General features: G+C 52.9%; 5 protein-coding genes across 5 annotated transcripts, besides 1 other annotated feature; 2 read left to right on the plus strand and 3 right to left on the minus strand.

Annotated features, from left to right (window-relative positions):
* Positions 1–20,218: part of a sequence feature (contig 1.100 1..337251(-1)) that runs on past both edges of the window.
* ANIA_05839 (putative ATP dependent RNA helicase) lies at positions 173–5,001 on the plus strand (the record flags this gene model as incomplete). Its single annotated transcript, XM_658351.1, has 9 exons — positions 173–914; positions 965–1,580; positions 1,628–2,515; positions 2,566–3,336; positions 3,383–3,524; positions 3,573–3,957; positions 4,017–4,230; positions 4,316–4,664; positions 4,798–5,001. The coding sequence occupies 9 exons, from the start codon at positions 173–175 to the stop codon at positions 4,999–5,001; spliced, it is 4,311 nt and encodes a 1,436-aa protein (XP_663443.1).
* ANIA_05838 (NADPH cytochrome P450 oxidoreductase family protein) lies at positions 5,246–7,372 on the minus strand (the record flags this gene model as incomplete). The annotated part of the gene is made up of 1 exon (XM_658350.1): positions 5,246–7,372. One exon carries the CDS (start codon positions 7,370–7,372, stop codon positions 5,246–5,248), a length of 2,127 nt encoding a protein of 708 aa, XP_663442.1.
* On the minus strand, positions 8,164–9,779 carry ANIA_05837 (protein CYP630B2; the record flags this gene model as incomplete). Its single annotated transcript, XM_658349.2, has 2 exons — positions 8,164–9,638; positions 9,686–9,779. 2 exons carry the CDS (start codon positions 9,777–9,779, stop codon positions 8,164–8,166), a joined length of 1,569 nt encoding a protein of 522 aa, XP_663441.2.
* On the minus strand, positions 10,619–12,994 carry stuA (regulator stuA; the record flags this gene model as incomplete). Its single annotated transcript, XM_050612722.1, has 4 exons — positions 12,352–12,994; positions 12,112–12,306; positions 11,932–12,064; positions 10,619–11,885 (listed from the first exon to the last, which is right to left on the minus strand). Exons 1-4 carry the CDS (start codon positions 12,623–12,625, stop codon positions 10,619–10,621), a joined length of 1,869 nt encoding a protein of 622 aa, XP_050467081.1. The 5' UTR covers positions 12,626–12,994.
* ANIA_11491 (uncharacterized protein) lies at positions 13,857–14,881 on the plus strand (the record flags this gene model as incomplete). Its single annotated transcript, XM_050612724.1, has 3 exons — positions 13,857–13,906; positions 14,596–14,688; positions 14,857–14,881. The coding sequence occupies 3 exons, from the start codon at positions 13,857–13,859 to the stop codon at positions 14,879–14,881; spliced, it is 168 nt and encodes a 55-aa protein (XP_050467082.1).

Genomic DNA, 20,218 nt, shown 5'->3' on the forward strand with positions numbered 1-20,218 from the left:
TTGTCATAAGAGTTTTCGACGGTTTGTGTGGGGAAGACGAGCTTCGCCGCCTTCCGTCCTGCATCATCCACGCCCAGTCCAGTCCTCCTGCAAGTGAGTCATTGTGATTCATTGACGAGCTGCTCGCTTGAGAAGACACTGAAGCTTCTTACAGGCGCTGTAGCGCTGCATTATGCCGCCAAACAGCAAGAAAAAGAAGAAGCCCGCTGCGAACCCTGCTCGCGGCTTCGCAACGGTCTCCGTTCCTTCCAAAGTAAAGCCTACAGAGACGTCAGAGCCTGCCTCAACGGTCGATTCCAAGTCGGTATCTGAGAGTGATCGTCCAACGCCTTCTGAGCCGACTCATACTGCTCCGAGCTCGGACAAAACCCCGTCTCTACAGAATTACACCCCGGAGGAACTAGAGCGACACCTGGAAGATGCAGAATTACAGATCCTGGTTGAGAAATATGCGGCCAAATGCAAGAGTGATGCAGTTCGTCAAGCTAGCAAGCTAGAAACCGAACGAAGGGTTCTCAGGCAGCAGGCAGTCTCCGTGAACCATGTCGAATGGCTTCCCTCGGATGTTGTGAGTTCTATACTTGCTCTGGCCGAGGCGGAGGAACAGGGACTGAGCCCTCAACCGGTGCGAGATAAACGGGTCGTCACAGAGGACGAACTTTGTATGAAACTCTGGGTTTTGAAGGATACTCTTCTGAGGTTGGGTTTCCCCGAGAACAGGGTTGAAGAGGCGTTGAAGCATGTCTTGATATACTTTGCGGGCAATTTCACAGTCACTAACCGAGACGTTGTCTGCAACTTGGAGGAAGCTCTCGAATGGCTTGCGATGCACTGCAGTCTGGACGAACTACCTTCATACACTCAAACAAACGGCCAGCGCAAAGACGCGGATAAGAACGTTTCCTGGATCTCTGGTAACCCTAGTGTTGGCGTCGCATGAATCGCAAGCGCTAACATCCTTCAGATCGAGAGACCTCAGGAAAATCTGCGCCTAAATTTGCCGCAGGTAGCAAAATGCAGAAGGCGAAACCTGTCGTTAGAGAAAACATTACACAGCCAGATCCCTATGATTCAGACAGCTCTCTTGACCCAGACACACTGGTTCCTAAGTACTTGGATCTGCAAACCCGTTTGTACAATCTTTGTCCGGAAATCTTTGATAGGCCCAAAAAGGGCAAGAAAGGCCAGCCTGCCGGCGCAACTGATGACCCTCAGGCACTGAAACTCCAGCGCAAAATTTCGAGCATCGAAAACGATGTACTTTTCGATCGAAAGGAGGCGGAGTACCTTTGGAGGGAGAAACTCGATGAACTGAGGAAAGAGGCTGCCATCTTTCGACGTGTTGATGCCAATGCAGAGACGGAGCAGGTTGAGAAAAAAGAGTCGGAGCCAGAAACTCCGCCAGCTTTAGATGATGAGGCTGATGATATCCTTGGAGGCATGTTCCAGGACGAAGAACCCACTCTAGAACTGGGCGTAATCACTGAAGAGTTGAACAAGGCTTCTATTGCGACCCGGGATTTTGGCAAGTGGACAGGTCTCAGCCCTCGCCGTGTCCTGGAAGAGGCGTGCAAGGCACGGTATGCACATACACTCTTCCCCTGGTGAATTCTACTAACTCATGTAGCGACTCTGGGTGTAAGGTCACCTATAAAGACATCTCGACGGCATCACATTTGAATCGCATGGCTCTTGAGGTGAGGTGGTCAAAGCCACAGGAAATGCCGTCTCCCTTTTCCCACGAGGCAGTCACTCAAAAGTCTACCTCGTATGCGACATTCGTCTCTATGGACAAAATAGCGACGCCGACCTCCCAGCAAGCCGAGGCCTACGCATCCACGTTTGCACTTTTTATCCTCTTCCCCCAGAACTCGAAAGAAGGCAAGGCGTACATGCGCCTTCCTGCCGCATGGCGAGATCTCTGGGAGGAGTTTGCAAACGCAAAGAAGGTGCAAGATGATGAGGCTGACAAGCAGGTTGTGAAAAGCTTAAGAAAGCTGATACAAGAAAATCATGGCACCTTCGAGGATGATGTCGTGCTTTCAGATAACTTCCGAAAGAGAAACGGAACTCCAAGGAACCGTTCCCCAGTGCGAGCGGGTGCAAAGGAGGCTCCAGGGATCAATGAGCAGTTATCCCAGATTTGGATGGAAAAGGCTTCCACGCCCGCTTTTCAATATATGGTCCAAAGCCGCATGCAATTGCCAATTTGGACATTCAAAAACGAGATTTTGAACACGCTGAATAGCCACCGTGCACTCATTATCTGTAGTGAAACCGGAAGTGGTAAAAGCACACAGATACCATCGTTTATTCTCGAACATGAAATGTTGTCAGGACGTCCGTGCAAGATCTACGTAACCGAACCGCGGCGTATTTCGGCTATCTCACTCGCGCGCAGGGTGAGCGAAGAACTGGGGGAGAGCAAGAACGATGTTGGAACCTCGCGCTCGTTGATCGGTTTTGCCGTTAGATTAGAGAGCAAGGTCAGCCCAGCAACAAGGCTGGTTTTCGCGTACGTTTGTGTCACCTAGAGAGGACATCGAAGAAAGCTAACAGAAATAGGACTACCGGAGTTGTGGTGCGAATGCTGGAACGCCCCGATGACTTTCAAGATATCACTCATGTCGTCCTCGATGAAGTGCACGAGCGTTCAATTGACAGCGACTTCCTTCTCATCGTTCTCCGGCGGCTGATGCAGAAACGGCAGGACCTTAAGCTGATCCTCATGTCTGCAACGGTGGATGCCAACCGCTTCTCAACATACCTTGGTGGCGTTCCTGTTTTGAATATCCCTGGGCGGACATTCCCTGTGGAGACAAAGTTTTTGGAAGATGCAATTGAGCTGACCCAATATCGAACCACCGAAAACGAGTCTAATGTGGCCGACGACGAGTATGAAGACGACGCGGAGACTAGCCAAGGAGAAACTACTGGTGTGGCCGCGACTCTCGAGAACTATTCCAAGCAAACACGAGAAACGATTATGAACTTTGATGAATACCGACTTGACTACCAGCTCATTAAGAAACTCCTGATGAAGCTCGCAACGGCGCCGGAAATGGAATACTACAGCAAAGCCATTTTGGTTTTTCTTCCCGGTATGGCGGAAATTCGCCGGCTGAATGACGAGCTCCTCTCAGAGCCAACGTTTCAACACGGATGGATTATTCACGCTCTCCACTCGTCAATTGCCAGCGACGAGCAGGAGAAGGCGTTCGTTGTGCCTCCAGATGGCATGCGGAAGATAGTCATCGCCACCAATATCGCAGAGACAGGTATCACAATCCCTGATATCACAGCTGTTATTGATGCAGGCAAGGAGAAGACCATGCGGTGGGTACCAGCAAAACGTCCAGAAGAAGGAAGCTAATCCAAGTAGGTTTGACGAGCGGCGCCAGCTGTCCCGTTTAGTAGAGGCGTTCATCTCACGGGCAAATGCAAAGCAGCGACGCGGTCGAGCCGGTCGTGTCCAAAGGGGTATATGCTTCCACATGTTCACCAAGCATCGCCACGACAATCTCGTACGTTTCCGTCTTCTCCATTCAACAAGGTACTAACACAGATGTCAGCTGGCCGAACAACAAACCCCAGAGATGCTCCGACTCTCGCTTCAAGACCTGGTCCTCCGCGTCAAGATTTGCAAACTCGGCGAAGTCGAGCCAACGCTTCTTGAAGCGCTGGATCCGCCGTCCTCGAAGAACATTCGGCGGGCGATCGACGCACTGAAGGAAGTCAAGGCTCTAACCAGCACGGAGAACCTTACCCCGCTAGGACAGCAGCTTGCTAAGCTTCCGCTGGACGTGTTCCTCGGCAAACTTATCATCCACGGGGCGTTCTTCAAGTGTCTTGACGCGGCGATTAGCATTGCTGCGATTCTGTCATGCAAGTCGCCGTTTGTGAATACGATGGGCTCGAACGCTCAGAAGGAGGCGGTCCGACTTGGGTTTCGACGGGGTGAGTCTCTAGCTCCAGTTCAAATCCATTAAATGGAGAAAAATGCTAATACAGGGCAGGTGACTCGGACCTATTGACTGTGTATAACGCATATTGCGCGTGGAAACGCACACGGAGCACACCAGGCGCCAACGAGTACGCCTTCTGTCGGAAGAACTTCCTCAGCCCGCAGACGCTGCTAAACATTGAGGACGTCAAGCTCCAGCTTATGGTCTCAATCGCCGACGCGGGCCTTGTCACGCTCGATACTAACCAGAAGGCTTCTCTCAACCGGTAGGTATTCTCCAACCCCACCTTCATCAAAAGGGACCGAATACACAAGAGTAAGGACGAAGGAGACTAACAAATACGGAAAAAGTGCCCGCTCGACCCGCCAACGCCACTTCTTCACAACCCCGCCATCCCACGACACAAATAACGCAAACGACACGCTCATCCAGTCCGTTATCGCCTGGAGCTTTTACCCCAAGCTCCTGACCCGCGAGGGCAAAGGGTGGCGGAATATCGCCAACAACCAGTCCGTCACTTTGCACCCAACGTCCGTGAACAGAGTCCCTTCAGCTTCGTCGGAGAGGTCGCCAGGGCAAAGTCAGTACCTAAGCTACTACCATATAATGCAGGGGCGGAACAGGAAATACAATGCATTTGAGACGAGCGCGGTTGAGGATTGGGCTGTTGCGGTGCTCTGTGGAGAGGGCGATTTCAAGGTCTGTTTTGTCCTATTTGCTCAGTTTTGTTCTGTTCTGCCTTCGGTCGAAACAGCGTTTCTATATATTTTGCATTCGTTTTCCCTACCTCCTGAATGTCCCTTTCTTGATCAGTACATTAACGTGGTAGTAGATGTACCCCGGCGTCCTCTCGATCGACACAAACAGACTGCGCTTCTCCCTGCGTGACTGGAAGTCCATGCTTGCAATGAAGGTGCTTGCAACCCGCATTCGGGAAATACTGGCAAATGTGTTCCGCGACCCGCAGCAGCCACTGTCGTATAAGCAGCGGCAGTGGATGGATATTTGGCAGGGGATTTGGCAGGCTAGGATGTAGGTCTTGCTAGAGCCAGTGCTTAGAAACCCTATAGAATAGAATTTGGAGAGGTAGATAGGATTCGGACCGTGCCTATGAGGTAAATTACCTTAACATCTAGAGAGCTTGTTGAAGCGATACATACACAATGGAACAGAGAACTATCCTATTAATATACTTGGAAAGTTCTATCTAGGTCTAGCTAGAGCATTCTACCAAACTCCATACAAACAACAGAACAGGCCTGCATTAGAACAAGCAAGGTTCACCCCCAAACATCCTCCTGCCACTTATTCCTCCTCTTTACACTCCTAACCCACTCTTCGGCATCTCTATCACTCCATCCGTCTTCCATTTCCGTCAGGAACCCGGTAACGCGCCTCTCAACCTCCCTCGCCATACCCGCGCGTCCACAAATATACAGATTCCCTCTTCGGGCAACCAGGATCTCCCTCACCTCATTTTTATATTCCAAGACTCGGTCCTGCACATATGCCCTCTCGCTACGCTGTCCGTATCTCGAAAATGCTGTGACGATCCGCAACTTCCCGCCAAACGCACCCTCCATTTCGCTCAGCTCGTCTTTGTAAATGAAGTCTTCCTCCGGAGACCGGCAGCCGAAGAAGAGGAGCACATCGCCGACCTCGCGGCCGATTTTGAGGACTTGGCGGCGTTCTGCTATGAAGGCGCGGAAGGGGGCAAGGCCTGTCCCCGCTGCAATCAAGATCAACGGTGTTGTTTGCAGGCGCGGAAGCTTGAAGGAGGAGCGCCGAAGGTGCGCTAGTATCCTTCTTCTGCCGTCAGATGAGGAGTCTGGCGTGAATGGGAGGAGTGTATTCGTGTATGTTGGTAAGGTCATGTTCTTGTGTTCTCGGGATTGCGGACTGTCGGCGAGAGTGAGGAGGTAGGTTGATGTAAGGCCCTGAATCGACATGGCTGTGTTTTCCGGAAGAGGTGTGGACAGGACGAGGACCGTGAGGGAGATCTTGCGAGGACTGACAACGCTGCTGCTGGAGATTGAGTAATAGCGTGGTTGGAGGACTGGAAGGGTTTCGATGATGTATGTGAGCGGGAGGGATGTCCATCGCTGCTTGTTGGTGGAAGAGGCAGCCAAAACCCTCGCCAGCGTAAGATGATTGCGACGTGTAAAGTCAGCGTAGGCCTCCTTGCTATTTGCCAGCTCTGTCAGGAAGGTCTTTGCCTCGTTCGTCGGCGCGAAGGGGGCCAAGGTCGCGAGGATATCGCGAGGCAGTTGCGCAGTGATTTCGAGGTAGTGGCGGAGAAGGACCAGGAGGGTTGTTGGGCTGGGGACTTTCTTTGCAACGTCTTCGACGTCTGCACCTTCTATAGGGGCTATGGAGATGGGTATTTCGGATTCGTGGCTGCGGCCGAGCATGTGCAGGAGCAGCTTGACTTCCTCGTCGGGGTTGGATGGCCAGACGGCGAGGTGGTCACCGGTCTTATATACCACGCCTGGAGTGCTGGAAATGTCGAGGTCGATGTGCAGGCAGTACCTGTCCGAGATAGGCTCGAAGAGCTGTCTTATGCCCATAATGGGGATGGCCACTGGGTTTGGCGAGTGCCGTGGCTCGCCGCGGTGAAGGGCAGAGGGCTTAATGGTATCGTCCGTCGTGATGGAGATGGTAGGCTGGTAGATGAGCTCCGACTGCGTGAAGCCTAGACTCCCACGGAAGAATGCAAACAGTCTTTCTTTCCATGATATGAAGTCTTCCTGAGTAGAGCCAGTAGCATCGTTCGCTCTTGATACAGGAAGCAGTGCGTTCGCGCCATGCTCGCCAAGCACCTTCACAACGCGATCAATAACCCGGTTATAGAACTTGTAGTTCGAGTTTCCCAACCCAAAAGCAAAGTATCGCAACCCGGAAAACTGCTTCTGCTTCTTCTCCGCGTTCCGGTCGTTACTATTCAGCCAGTTCCAGAACTCAACCGTGTTATCGGCGGGGTCTCCTTCGCCGTACGTCGAGAGGATGAAGATCGCTAGCTTGGATGAGGGAATCTCCGCAATTGAAGCGGGGTCATAGTCACTCAGATCTGCTGTAAGGGTGTTTTGTCCAAACCGCAGGGTGATTTCCCTGGCAAGTCTGTGTGCAAAGGACTCTGCCGTCCCTGACTGAGAGCCCCAGAAGACGACAATGGGCGAGTTCGTCTCCTCCAACCTTCGGGCGATGTTCCGGGTCTGCTGTCTACTGTTTGCGGTAGTACCAATGCCGTGTTTGAGCTGAGGCCGTTCGTAAAGAAGATGTCTGTAGGGGTCTGGCTGGTCCCAGAGGATGCCCCGGGTGAGAAATGTGCCTGCGACGAGTGAAAGGAAGGTCAGGGCGATGTAGTCGATTGTGTTGGGTTGGGTCTGGAGAGTGAGAAGGGAGGCCATCTTGCTTGCCTGTACTGGCTGCCTTGATCTGGCTGTTTGACAGCCATATTTATACCGTCTGCTGCGACTCTGCGTACTGGATCGAGTGAAGTATAAGAAGGGGAATGTTTCCCCTTTAGAATGCGGGGGTAGGTATGCGGGGGAGGTAAAGGGAAATTTAGTCCGCAGTCCTCGCCACGAGATCGGCTCTTGCATACCTCTAAGTTCGCCCAGAATCAAGGACTCATTGGCTTGCAGTGGATCCAGAGGTTCTTGTCATGTTGTTCTCGATGGGTGCTGGGTGGGATCTGTGACGTCGGATGTTGGAGGCTTGGAGGATCAAACACCAGGGGCCTTGACGGCTACTGACACGGATATTCAGGGCCTCACGCCTCATACTCAATTGCCTTAAGTTACTACAACCGTAGTTCATGGCTCATTGCCTCTCTTTTCATGGATTAAGCTGACTATGAAGCTGGTGATGCGAGGTATACCTATTTGACACATATTGAGCCGGGACAATGTGCAAGTGAGATCCTGCCTCACTGGCATAGGTCTACCATGAGGGATTCATAAGGGCTTCATACTACCTCATGAGAGATTACGCACTATCATCAAGACGCTCAAATTGCAGATTGTCTTTGTATGGCCTAGGGAGTTGACAAAACAACAATATGCAGTACAAAGTGCAGAACAAAAATGCGTTAGATTTCAATTAGAAACGCTAATCATCCCTCATCAAAACATCATAAACGAAGTGCTAAAGTCTAATCTAACGAAGAAACCCCTGACGGAGAGAGAAGGCAAGACAGCTAGGCATCCCCATCCAATTGCCTCCGCCAAACTTTCACCGGCATCCCTCCCAGGATCAGATTCATTGTCTCCTCCCTCTGCAATTCCCAGTCTTTACTCGGCAACGCAAACTCATACCTCCTTACCAGCGTCGCAAGGATAACCGTCTGTTCTAGGTACGAGATATTCCTCCCAATGCAGGACCTCGCGCCCGCGCTGAACGCAACGAAATACGGTTGCAGCGCCTTGCCTTCCTCGCCCAACCACCGCTCAGGCTTGTACAGGTATGCTTCTGGAAAGACAGTTTCGTCCCGGTGGGCGACGTACGCGGACATGCTGACGGATGTTTTGCCCGGCACCCACTGGCCTAGGATCTCCATTCCCTCAGGGGGTGTCTCGCGCGGGAGGCCGTGGGACGTGGGTGGGAAAATGCGGAGAGATTCGTCAAGGCAGGCCCGGAGATACGGGAGGTGCTTGACCTTATCGTAGGAGGCCACCACCTCGTCTTCCGAATCGTAGACCGAATCGATTTCTTCGCGGAGGGTGGCGAGGCACTGCGGGTTGCGGAGGAGCTGATACATTACGTTGGTGATGGCGATGGCGGTAGTCACAGAGCCGGCGTTCATCATGATGTTGATTTCGGCGCAGACCTCGCCCCATTCAAGGCCTAGAGGGTGTCCCGCTTTATCCTCCATCAGGGCGGAGAAGAAGTCCTCCAGCTTTTCGCCGGCCTCGTAGCGCCGTCGGCGCTGCATGGCATGATGCCAGACGATGTCTTCCCAAGTGTCACTGGATTTCTGCATCTTGGCGAAGTAAGGAATGATGTTCACCCAGCGATTGATGATCGGGTACCAGTCGTAGTTCCAGAGGAGGAGAGATTGTTTGCGGGCGTTAGGGTACAGGGCGTCGCGGAGGGAGGCGCGGTAGGTCGTGCCATCTTTGCGTTCGGCCGTGCACATATCGTGTCCCTGATCTAGGAAGCCGAGTTTCTCGCTCAGCCCAATGTCGACAATCGCGTCGAGACTGAAGAAGTTGGTCCATGCCCGGAAGTCGACCGTCAGGTCGGCGGGGTCGGGCTCTTCCTGGCCGGCAGGGAGAGGCGCGGTGCAGACACTGTCAAAGTGCTTGACCAGGCGGGCGATCTTGTCACTGACCTTGTGTTCCCATGTCTCGAGGTTCTTGAGAGCGTATGCAGAAGAGAGGACCTTGCGCTTGCGGGAGTGGTCGGCGCGGTCAATAACGTCGGCAAGGTGATAATGTGACCCGGCTGAGACGATGTATGACGGGTCTTTGCCACAGCGTGTATTGTGTCCGTAGATGTCCTTGATGGCACGGACATCACCATAGGAGAGGGAATTTGGGCCTGTACGAAGCACAGGGTGTTTCTTGTGGAGTTCCTGGAGCTCCTTTGATCGGAACTTGCGCGAGGCCATCAACATGAAGGGAATGGCCGAGATCCCAGAAAAAATGGACATATTAGGGTACCTCCGGAGACCTAGCATAGTGAGCAACAGCCATTCTTTCTGCTCAAGGGTATCATACCCTTGGGGTCCCGGAAGTATTCAAAGACGGGCCATATCACAAAGTAGACCAAGACCAGAAGCCCGGTGATAGCAGCGTAGGTAAGCGTAATCATCGTTACCACTATTTGAGTTGTCGATATCCTGCCTATCCTTCTGAGTCCTGAGATCCTGATCAAGGGACCTCTCTTATAGCTAACTCTCACCTTCGGGCGGGCCAAATTACTCTGGATGAAGCGGGAACAATTTCCACTCTCAGCTTCCCCGGCTTTTGATCATCGGAATCCAGATTCAGTCCGTGCATTGTGGAGGATTCCCCACGCGTTTCTTCAGTCCACTTGTCAAGGGTCAGCTGCCTGACCCGGTCTGAGATTGCGGAGTTGCTTACCGTCTTCTCCTAGGATGGAGGTTCCTTCCCGGCCCGCCCTTTATGCATGCATCCTTAAACACTAGAGGGCTCGCAACCTGGGCAATCAGATTAGACAGCTACTGCATCTACAATACGACAAGAAGCATAAGACAAACAATGTAGATAGCTCGAAGGAAATTCGTCTCATCATGGTCATAAATAAAGCCGGCCGCAAACAAGCATAGGCGTCTAGCGACAGCCGAAAAGCGGAGAGGCGACTTCAGAACGCTGCACAAGAAACAGACCCAGAATACACATCCTTTTTGCAAGTCATCACGCAACTTTATGGCCAGAATCCCATGATAAACCTCAACCATGCCAAGACCAGGCGTCCCAGTCATGTCTAACTTCCATACGGCGCGAGTAAGCGTTGTAGTCGAGTCATCAAGCCTGATGCTCAACAATGCCAGCGTGTTCTATTAGAGAGGAAAAACCACAATGCACCCCGAGAAAATACTCAACCCGTAGCCCAACTCAACCAACCCCCGCTTGCTCCTTGCCCGCCACACCTTTTTTTTTCTTTGTTGATATTGAGCTCTTTCGCAATTAACGACGAGCACTTATCAGACTGCCACCCGCCTTCATTGGCTGCAGCCCAAGAGGAACACCACCTACTGGACCCCCAACCGGGGTCTCTGTCAAGGTCTTCCGGCGCTTGGTATCGAATTCACCACGGCTGTCCGGTGGGACAATGCGGTCGTCATCATCATCACGCATCCGCTTGTTGGACCCCATGGAGCCGTTCATTCCAGTCGAGTAGCCAGAGTTAGACGCGACGGAATAGTTGTCAGAGGTGCTTCCATTCGCGCCTGACGTTCCTCGCGTGTCACTGACAATGTTGTACAGACTACTGGCAGCGGCGGGGCGAGGAGGGGTGGTGTATCCCGGAGCCCACTGAGGAGCAGTATTACTCGTGCGAGGGGTCATGCGTCCAGAACCATTCTGCTGGGGAGATCCCGTCATGTCTGGCGTGAGCTGGGAATGGTCGTGGGCGAGACCGCCGACCGAGGGGTTGGTGGTGTAGTACGAGCCCCGACCAGTGTTGTATCCACTGTCAGGCTGAGCATACTCCTGCTCTTGCTCTGGTTCGGTCTTTGCAACGGTGCCTTGGCCGTAGCGCTCCGTCTTGACATCAGATTCGATCTCGGTGACAGATCCACGCTGCGACGAGGGCGGCGCCATGTCACGATACGAGCTCGTTGGCATAGAGTGGCCATACTGCGCCATGGACTGTTGGGGCAGTGGTTGTTGTGGGGCGTACTGGGGGTGCGTGGACGGGGCGGCCGAGTAGTATGGTTTCGAATCGTAGCCGGACTGGGGTTGGTAGGACTGCATGCCTTGCAGGTTGTTCCCAGGTGGCGTCGTAGCAGGGGTTGTGGGCATTGATCGTGCATTACTCAAACTCGTGTCGATCGACAGAGGCTGGGTGTTGGGAACGCTCGAGTTCATCCCTGGATTCCAATCGTATGAGTTATTCTGGCTGGTGATTCCTATCAGGCTCGAGGCACTGGCAGGTGGCGTAGGAAACGTATGTGCGCGGTCAAGGCTAGGCCGACCGCCGGGTTGAGACATATGAGAAGGAACGGGTGTCTGAAGAGAATGGTGGTGTAGGCTGGGTGGTTGCTGTGCTTGAGGGGTGCGAACAACAGGTTGGGGGCCTTCAAGACGTCTGGAATCTGGCACTGTCATGTTCCTCTGATTCTGGTTCGCCGGGTGGTACAGCAGGTTGCTGATGTGTTGAACGAACAAAGGGTATAACAGATCTGTGATCTTTTCCTTGTTGGCGAATTCCAGCGCGCGGTCAAAGGGAATCCTACTTGGGTTAACGATATTATGGAAAATACGGGAGAGAGACTTACCAAACGCCCTTCAGATGCATCGGGCCAATCTTTACCACATTTCGGACCTTTTCACTCTTGAGGATACCGTCTCTTCGGCCTCGTGTCATGCCCGCAACGTTTAGCAGCTTGGTGCCGTTGATCATGCCATTATCTACAAAAATTAGTCCAGATCTACCACAAACGTGCCGAGTCTCTCACCTTCTCTTCGAGCAACGCAGACACCCTTGGCTTCCACTTGGTAGCAGAGACTGCCTTCGTCTTCCCACAGGGTCGCGGTAACCCTAGGCTTAGCGCCGGGAGGCGCCATCTGCCCAGTGGGATCGTATACATACCCTTGCATTGGTGTTCCGCTGTTGTTTCCATATCCGTGGGTGGGAACAGGGTGGTTGGTGACTAGGAGGTCAGTACTTACTGCTGACAATGCGTCCGCGTACTTACCAGGTAAGGGCAGTAGTTGAGCAGGGACTTGACTGCTAATCGACGTCGTCGGCGGCGGGACAGACTGAGATGATGCTACACTGTTGGGATAAGGATACTGGGAGTAAGAGCTGGCCGGCCCGTATGTGGACGTCGGTTGTAACACAGGGGGTTGTTGCGGGTACTGGTAATGGGTCAATGCTCCAGCAGTTGCAGGGTGGGACGCATATGTCTGTCCCGACGACAGATGCGAATGCACATCCATGTACGGTTGAGGTTGATTCATGCTGGCCATCTGGGTCTGGTTGGGGTAGTAGCTCTCGGTGACTGGGTTCTGCGGAATGCTGTATTCCTGCGAGGCGGAAGAGTCCAGCGAGAGTCGTGCTTGGCCACCAGCCGGTATATCTGCAGACGATGCCGGCGGGCTACGAACTTCGTAGCCAGGCGCGGACCCGGACAGACTGGTTCTGGCGCTGCTCTGGTTGGAGGCCGGCGCGTCTTCGTAGCTAGTCCGGTAGGACTGGCCCGAGGTCGGCGGCTGCGAGGCCGTCGGGATGCTTAGAGCCGGAAGTCTGTCACCAGACAACAGAGGTCGCTCCGCGGCGTGGTGATTATACCAAGGGATATCAACAGGACCTCTGGTGTGGACCTGGGAGATCGACGGCAGCTCCAGCTTTTCGGTTGGCGGAGAAAAACAGGTCTAAGAAATGAGAAGAAAAAGTCGAGGCGAGGGCACGTCGGAGTCGAAAAGATCCAACGTTTAATAAGTCTTGCGTGCTGTTTTCAGAAACTCATGAGATAGGAAAGGCGATGTCGAGGACACGGAGAAGCTTCGCAGCAGATATGCAAAGAGGTCGTTCAGGTTGCAAAATCCAATAACGCAAAGAAAATGGCTCCAATAGGCAATACGAAAATGCAAGGAAGAGCAATCGTGGCAAGCTTCGTGAAACGTCGTAACCCGTAAACAGCGCTTTAGATTGCAGGCAAACGGAGTCGAGAAATGGGCTGCAGTTGAGAAGACTATCTACATCCGAAGGATCGACCGCGGCGGAGGCAAAATGGTTCGGGAGGTCAACGGCGGCAGCAGCGCAGAATCATGGGTCTCGTTTCAGGTCGTAACTTGGAAGGACGGAGCGGGGAACCGACTTGGACAGACAGAGAAGCAGACGGCGTCTAGAGCGAGGCAGAAATGGCAATGATATGTATGCGGGCTGCAGCGAATTTCAAATCAGGCTCGTACAAGAGTCGTAACAGGTCGTAGCAGGTCGTTGAGCGGGCGAGTCTAGAAAGCGAGCAAAGCACGAGTGAGTTGGGAGGTCATTAGTCGTAGCGGGCACAGGCAAAGGTACAGGCACATTGAAGGGACGAAAAAGGATGAGCGACGAAGACCAGACGGAACCGACGCGAATATGTATAAAAGGCGTCACGTCAAACGAAAGGGATGACGGAGCAGAGGGAGAGGAGAAGGAGGAGGTCGGTGGAGAAGGCGAAGGGAAGGGAAAGGGAAAATAGAAGACCGAGAAAAAATGGGAGGGGAGGGAAAAAGAAAAAACAGTGACGGTGAAATCGCAAAAAGGTAAGTAGGTATGCAGGCGGTAACAGAGAGAGACATTACGCAGTAGCATTGAAGAAGATTCATGCTAAGCAGGCGGGACTTGCAGCAGATCATCGGGGTGGAGAGGAGGCTGGGAGGCTGGAGCAAACGCAGGCTAAGGTAAAGAGGGGAAGCTGTTGAGGGATGGGATGAACTCTGAAGGCTGGCGCCGGCGCCCTTGACTTACCTACGATGTACTGAGCACTGTCTTGGTCGTCTTGGTCGTTTTGGTCGTTTTGGTCGTCTTGCTCGTCTTGTCTGTAAAGGCACGTGTGCTGCTCTGCGTCCTGAGTCTGTCTGAGACGGATGTAGCTGCAAGGCAAGGCAAGGCAATTTCCTGCCAGACTGACTTGAGTCTTGACTGTCTCTGCCGCTGCTCTTTAAGACCGGGGGAGGCGAAAGAGAAAAAGGAAAGAAGCCTGCCATAACATCGGTCGAGCTCTTGACTTATTATTATGTCTTATGGATGGTCGGAGTCAGCATCCCAGCGGGAATTCAAAATCCCAAAAATCCACGTCCACCCGTTCAGACGCGGTACCGGTAAATGAAAATTGCAGCGGAGCGTGCACAGACTATACTCCATTGCTCAGTATTGTCGCCACGAAGCAAGGACCAGCCCCGCCACGATGTGCAAACACTAAACACTAAACACTAGACACTGATCTGATTAGGACAAATAATAATTTTGACTGCTATCGAACCATGGATGCCTCTGAGCTAAAGAGAGCTAAAGCACTGCTGGCAGGTTTGGCCCCGATCCAGCTGTAAGTCATCGATCGGTGGATCGACGGGATATGGCGATGCTGGATTTATGGAGGAGCAGTACTCAGAGTATGCTCGCCCGACTCTCCAGAGTCCTTCCTTCCAGAAACGTCGTTCCAGTCATGCTTATCTTCTCACCAACTTTATCATGACACCGTACCAATTGCCAGATCCAGGGCGACTCCACTGCCCTGAGAGGAACCACGGACCAGCGAAGTATACAGTCACTGTATGTTCCGTACGAGAAATGGCGGTGACTGGACAGGGAGCTTCAAGATGACAGGGAGAGGAATCGTCCTGTAATAATACCGCTCACTAAGCGACTCCAGATCGGTGTTTTCTCTCGACGCGATTCATTTTTTCGAGAATGGCCCGATTCGATGATCCTGTTTGATCGCCGGACTACGGAGTTCCTTCATCCTTCATCTACACTGACACTTGGAGATCGTTATTCTACGCAGCGAGTATTCTAGGAGTCAAAACAACGCTCCGGCATCCCCGTCGTCGAGCAAATGCCACGCCCACCGATCAGGAATATTGCCAAAAGGACCAATGCAAGCACGCGGGAACCACCCAAGGAGGTTACACGGCCAGAAGACTGGCAGGGATGCGCACAGCAGCAAAGAAATCCAGTGGTCCAGAATGCTCCACGAAACCAGTGGCGGCGATCTTAGCCAGCTGGCCAGTAGCGGTCCAGTCGACGGTGGCTGAAGAAGACAGGATTGCAGAACACTGAAGCCAGGACGTTGATTCTTCACGGCAGATTCGACCCTGTACTGTTGAATCTGAGGTTGAGCTTCTCCCTTTCTCGGCGTCTATCTAGGCTCCGGGGGCGCCGCCCCCAGAACGCTAGACCTGTCATATTGACGGCCAACCACCGCTGGCCAGCCTCAGTCTGAGCAGCGACCGCGTCAGTTCAGCCTCTCGTGTGTATGTACTGCACATAGATCTGACCGCGCCCACCGCGCTATTGGCCTGCTGCGTTTCACGAGACCTGCGTAGGTACGTTGTAGGACATCCCAGGAGGCTAGAACGTGAGCGAGACGCAGCCAGGGCACCCAGAGCAGCCAGAGCAGCTAGAGCAGCTAGAGCAGAGCCAAAACAGACCAAAGCGAAGCAATTAGAGCAAAGGCGGAACGGCCGTTCCTCGTCATCGTTGACGCTATGAGACGCAGGCTTACTTGCGTACATATGTACATCTAGTACTAGCAGAGTCAATCTGGTTATAGGATCAAGTGGTTCAATATCCTCAGGAATTCCAATATATGCTGGCCAGTGCTAATAATAATCGAAACATCTCAGTCCATGATGTACATCATCTGCCTCGCTTCTGCTCCAGGCTAGCTAGTCGCAGCTCACTAGTCGGCACTAACGGTACTAACAGTACTAACGGTACCAGCAGTACCAACAGTACCAACAGTATTAACGGTGCTTGTTTCTTTCCAGACTGGGTCTAGAATGGCTCCCTGCCTGTTATTTTCAAACCCCTCCAGCTTGGCTTACGGGTACCGTAATACCGTCCCACGCCTAACGCCAAATCTGCTCACTGCCATCCTCCACATTCTCGCCAGTCACTACAACGAAAAAATGGCACGCTTGAAACCGAGCCTGCTGGGTGGGAAAAGAGCAGGCCTCACCGCTGTTTCGCACTGATGGCTCTTATCTGGAGCTGTATGAATTGTCAGTTGCCCCAAACTGGCCAGAGGTGATAGGTCCGGAATCTTCTACTGCATCCTACCCCTTGCGTTTTGTCGCCCTAGTGCGTCTGTGCAGGCTGGGCGCGGTGGGCTTGTGGGCAAAAGTGGGCTATCCACGACTACCCCACTTCCGTGTCAGTTGATGGTGATCATGGCAGTCGGAGTCTGGAAGACCAGAGACCCCAAGAGTCGGTAAGCCAGAGACTCTTCATTCGATGGCGAGACAGTCGAAGGATCAGACTGTTTGCTTCTCGCATTTGCTTTTTTTTCCTCGTCATTATAGTGGTCCGCTCTGGTCGTCTCGTCGTCTGGTCCTCTGGTCGTCGTCTGGTCACGTCGAGTCGACAATGCCTTGTCTGACACCTCGCCTAGTCTGAGCGAGGGTCCGAGCATGCTATAGCATGCTCTAGCATGCTACCTGGCGAGCAATCATTACTCCAATGGCCGCCAATGGCCGCCAGTTGAGTGGCCTAGCGGCCAGTCAGCGCCCACCCTGTGCTCCGACCATGCCTTCTACCCGGTCCTGTCCTGTCCTGTCCTGCCCGGCCCTGCTATGCGACGCTGGTGCCAGATTATCTAGGTAGACATGAACTCCTGTCAGCACCCATCCCGCTGAAGCTATGACATGAGATGACATGCTGCTGCGCTGCTGCCGCTCTGCAGCTGCAAGACTGAAGAATCGACAGAGCCACCGTGAGCTGGCTGCAAATCATCCACGGTTGGTTGTCAAGCACACTGCACGGAGCGGGCCGTTTTCCCCTACGCAAGCACTAAATTTCCTCCAAGTCTGCGATGCTTCTTTCCTTTGTTCTCGTCTGCGACCGGCTGCGACTCCAAATCTCTTCATTTCGATTATTCAACCTTGGAGGGACGACAAGGATCAGGCAGGCGCTACCGACGGCCCGACGCCCGCAGCCGTCGTACATACAGCAGATCTTGCGGGGCTGTTGTCCAGTCGCTCGTCCTGTGTAATAATGAATAATTTAATGGTATGATACGACCGGCGAGTCATTCAAAGACCACACTAGGGACCGCTCAAAGGACCGCTCAAGGTCATCGCCACAGAACGAATAAAGACCGGGAAACCAGCTTGCCGCAAAGAAGTGACCCCAAGGCAGCCAGCTAGCTGAAAACAGGCAAAGCAGGTGACCCAGGTCTGGCTGGGCACAGCTAGCACAGCTAGCAACGAGCAAGCGCCGGACTACTTTCTCTGGTGAGCGACGACGAACAAAGCCGAAAAAGCAATGATGCGCGACCGATTCTTGGGACGACAACGGATGTCGGAAGAGAACTGCGACGGAGACGAAATTGCAAAACGATTGTTACCTGGTCCTGAAGGATTCTTTAGCTTAGCCGCCCAGGACCAGTGGATTCCAGTCTCCAGTAGTCTCCGGCTGCTAGTTCTCTAGGTTCAAAGATTGACAACGCATAACCATCCTGACCTGAGGACCAAGCCTGACCCATGTCCGCACCGGGTGCTCGAGAAAGGCAAATCATGATTATCGTTGGGTGTGGGCGTGGGATCGCAAGACGGTCACAGCTCACGAATCACAGCCGGTTCTCGACCTGACCTCTTAGGCTCGGGGTTATTCCAGTTTGGTGGGGCTTGGTTCTCCATTGTCTGTCATCCCATGGGGCCACGGCGTGTGGATTTGAGGAGGACGGTAAAATTATCGTTGCCGATTATGACTGGTGCCGGAGAAGTGTGCCTTGGTTTGCCCTCATCTCATCCTGGTATCGGTGCGGTGTTGAGCTTTTACTGCATTGAGAATGAATTCTTGACCGGTCAGCAATTTGGTGTTTGGGGCATCCGTCGACGACAAGTCGAATGAGTATCAACAACCCCGGCAATTAACCGCGAGCACTCGACTCAATCAGACATGACTCGTCTTTCTCAATTGTTCTGCTATGCTCCGTACGGGACTGCAGTGGAATCGGCTGTACCTGCAGCCCTCCTGCAGAGCCTCAGTCCCTACATCGACTTTACTCTGTCTGTCGGGACATACATATCGCATGAGCTTGATCCGAGCCCATACAGTAGCTGCTATGATCATTCTGGGGGATGTTGAAGATCATGCCGTGCATTTGCTGCGGCCGCTTATCCTGGCTCTGATTTTCGTCCCTGGTCCCTAGGCCCTAGTCCTACTTAGCTAAGTCAACTACAGTGGACTGGAATCTGTCAGCTGCAACGATCTTCATCTCAACCCCTGCGTTGTACCCTTGTCTGTACGACTCAGTTCTCGTACTTTTGTCGCGTTGAGTGAGAATGGACCCCGGGGATCCATGCTACCAGTCCGATTCCTTCTTCGCTCAAAATGTTTGCATCGCTTAGGCTGTGTGACACTTCTTTTTTCTTCGCTTCGTCACGCCGGGATCAAGACGATAATTAATTCTCCGGAGATGAGAACGAAACCGGCGAAACTGGCGGAACTGGCGAAATACAGTGGGCTGTCAGTGGATTGTGACTGTGAGTGTGGACACCTGGTCGAGGGACGGCCCTAAGATTCAGTAAGCGCCAACTCATATACCTGTCCAATGGCCGCGCCCGTCCGCTTCTCCATGACGTTCTCCTCCTCTGATCCTTGAGAGGTAGAGTCAGGCTAGCTATAGCTAGTTCAATATGGCGCACGCCATCGCAGACGGAACTAAAGTTAGGTGGCCTTCAGTGAGCTCTACTGCACGCAGTAAATAACCTCACATTGCATTTTGACGGAGTGGCCGTGCACGATCCTGATCTCCGACGCCGTGTCTTACAGCGCCAGCGTCTTAATTGCTCCGGAGTAATTCGCATCCACTGGAGCCAGAAACCCACAAAGCCAATGTGACGACTGACGACTGACGACCCGATCCACTGTGATATTGGATCCGCGACTGACTGAACTTTCGGTCGAGCGTGAAGAAGTCTCCGGCTGCATTGCATGGATGATGGATAACATGGAATGGACAGGTCGGAGATTACCCTCGTATTTCGTGTAACTGGTCTCTGTGGACTGTACGGAGGAGATGGATGTTTGTCATTGTCATTATTGTGTGTCTAGCCTGATTCCTGAAGCTCAAGCTCCAATGGCCCGCCTCTTATCGACACCTAGATGGATGAGGGAATGGGGATGGGCCCTGGTGATGTTTGTGCCTACTGGTTCAAGTCAATAAAGTCCAAGCGACCTGAGACCTGACTGAGGAATAGGAGCCTGCCTTTGGATAGGCTCTCCCTATCTGGAACCGGTAGGAGAACCTTCGCCCTGCCCTTTCTTCAGAAAATGTCTGTGCACAAGTCTACGAGATCAATGATCATTGACTGAATCATCGCCATCGCCATCCAAACATCCTGGATAGACTGAGCCCGAGCGATCAGTCGACTGGCTGGGAAAGTGACCACGTAGTTAGCGAGGACCCACTCGCTCTCAACATAAACGATAAGGAACAATAATGCTGCCTTCAGTCATCTTCAGTAGTATTGTGCGATAAGGAGATTCGATAGGGATAGGGATAGGGATAGGGTAGAATAGTCAGCTGCCCTCTTGGATCCCTTCTCTCGAGCCTAGCCCTGGTCCCTTTCAGAGGGATACCAAGTAGAGAACGGAGAGGGCCAGCGACGCTAATCACGGGACTCCCGGCTGAGGTTCTCGATTCTCGACTCAGATGTGTTGGCGCCGTCTCGGCCTATCATCCTCCCCCCATTTCACCACCACCAAGACACCATCAAGTGCCAGCACCAGGCAGACAATATTGATGGATGGGTTTACGAGACTAGGAGTGGAATCAGAAGGCATCCATGTCAATCATTTTCCTTCCCCTGTCTTTCTTTCTTGTTTTCTTTCTCTATTTCTAGCTTGCC

The sequence above is a fragment of the Aspergillus nidulans genome, chromosome I (assembly GCF_000011425.1).
Source record: "Aspergillus nidulans FGSC A4 chromosome I".
Lineage (NCBI taxonomy): Eukaryota > Fungi > Ascomycota > Eurotiomycetes > Eurotiales > Aspergillaceae > Aspergillus > Aspergillus nidulans.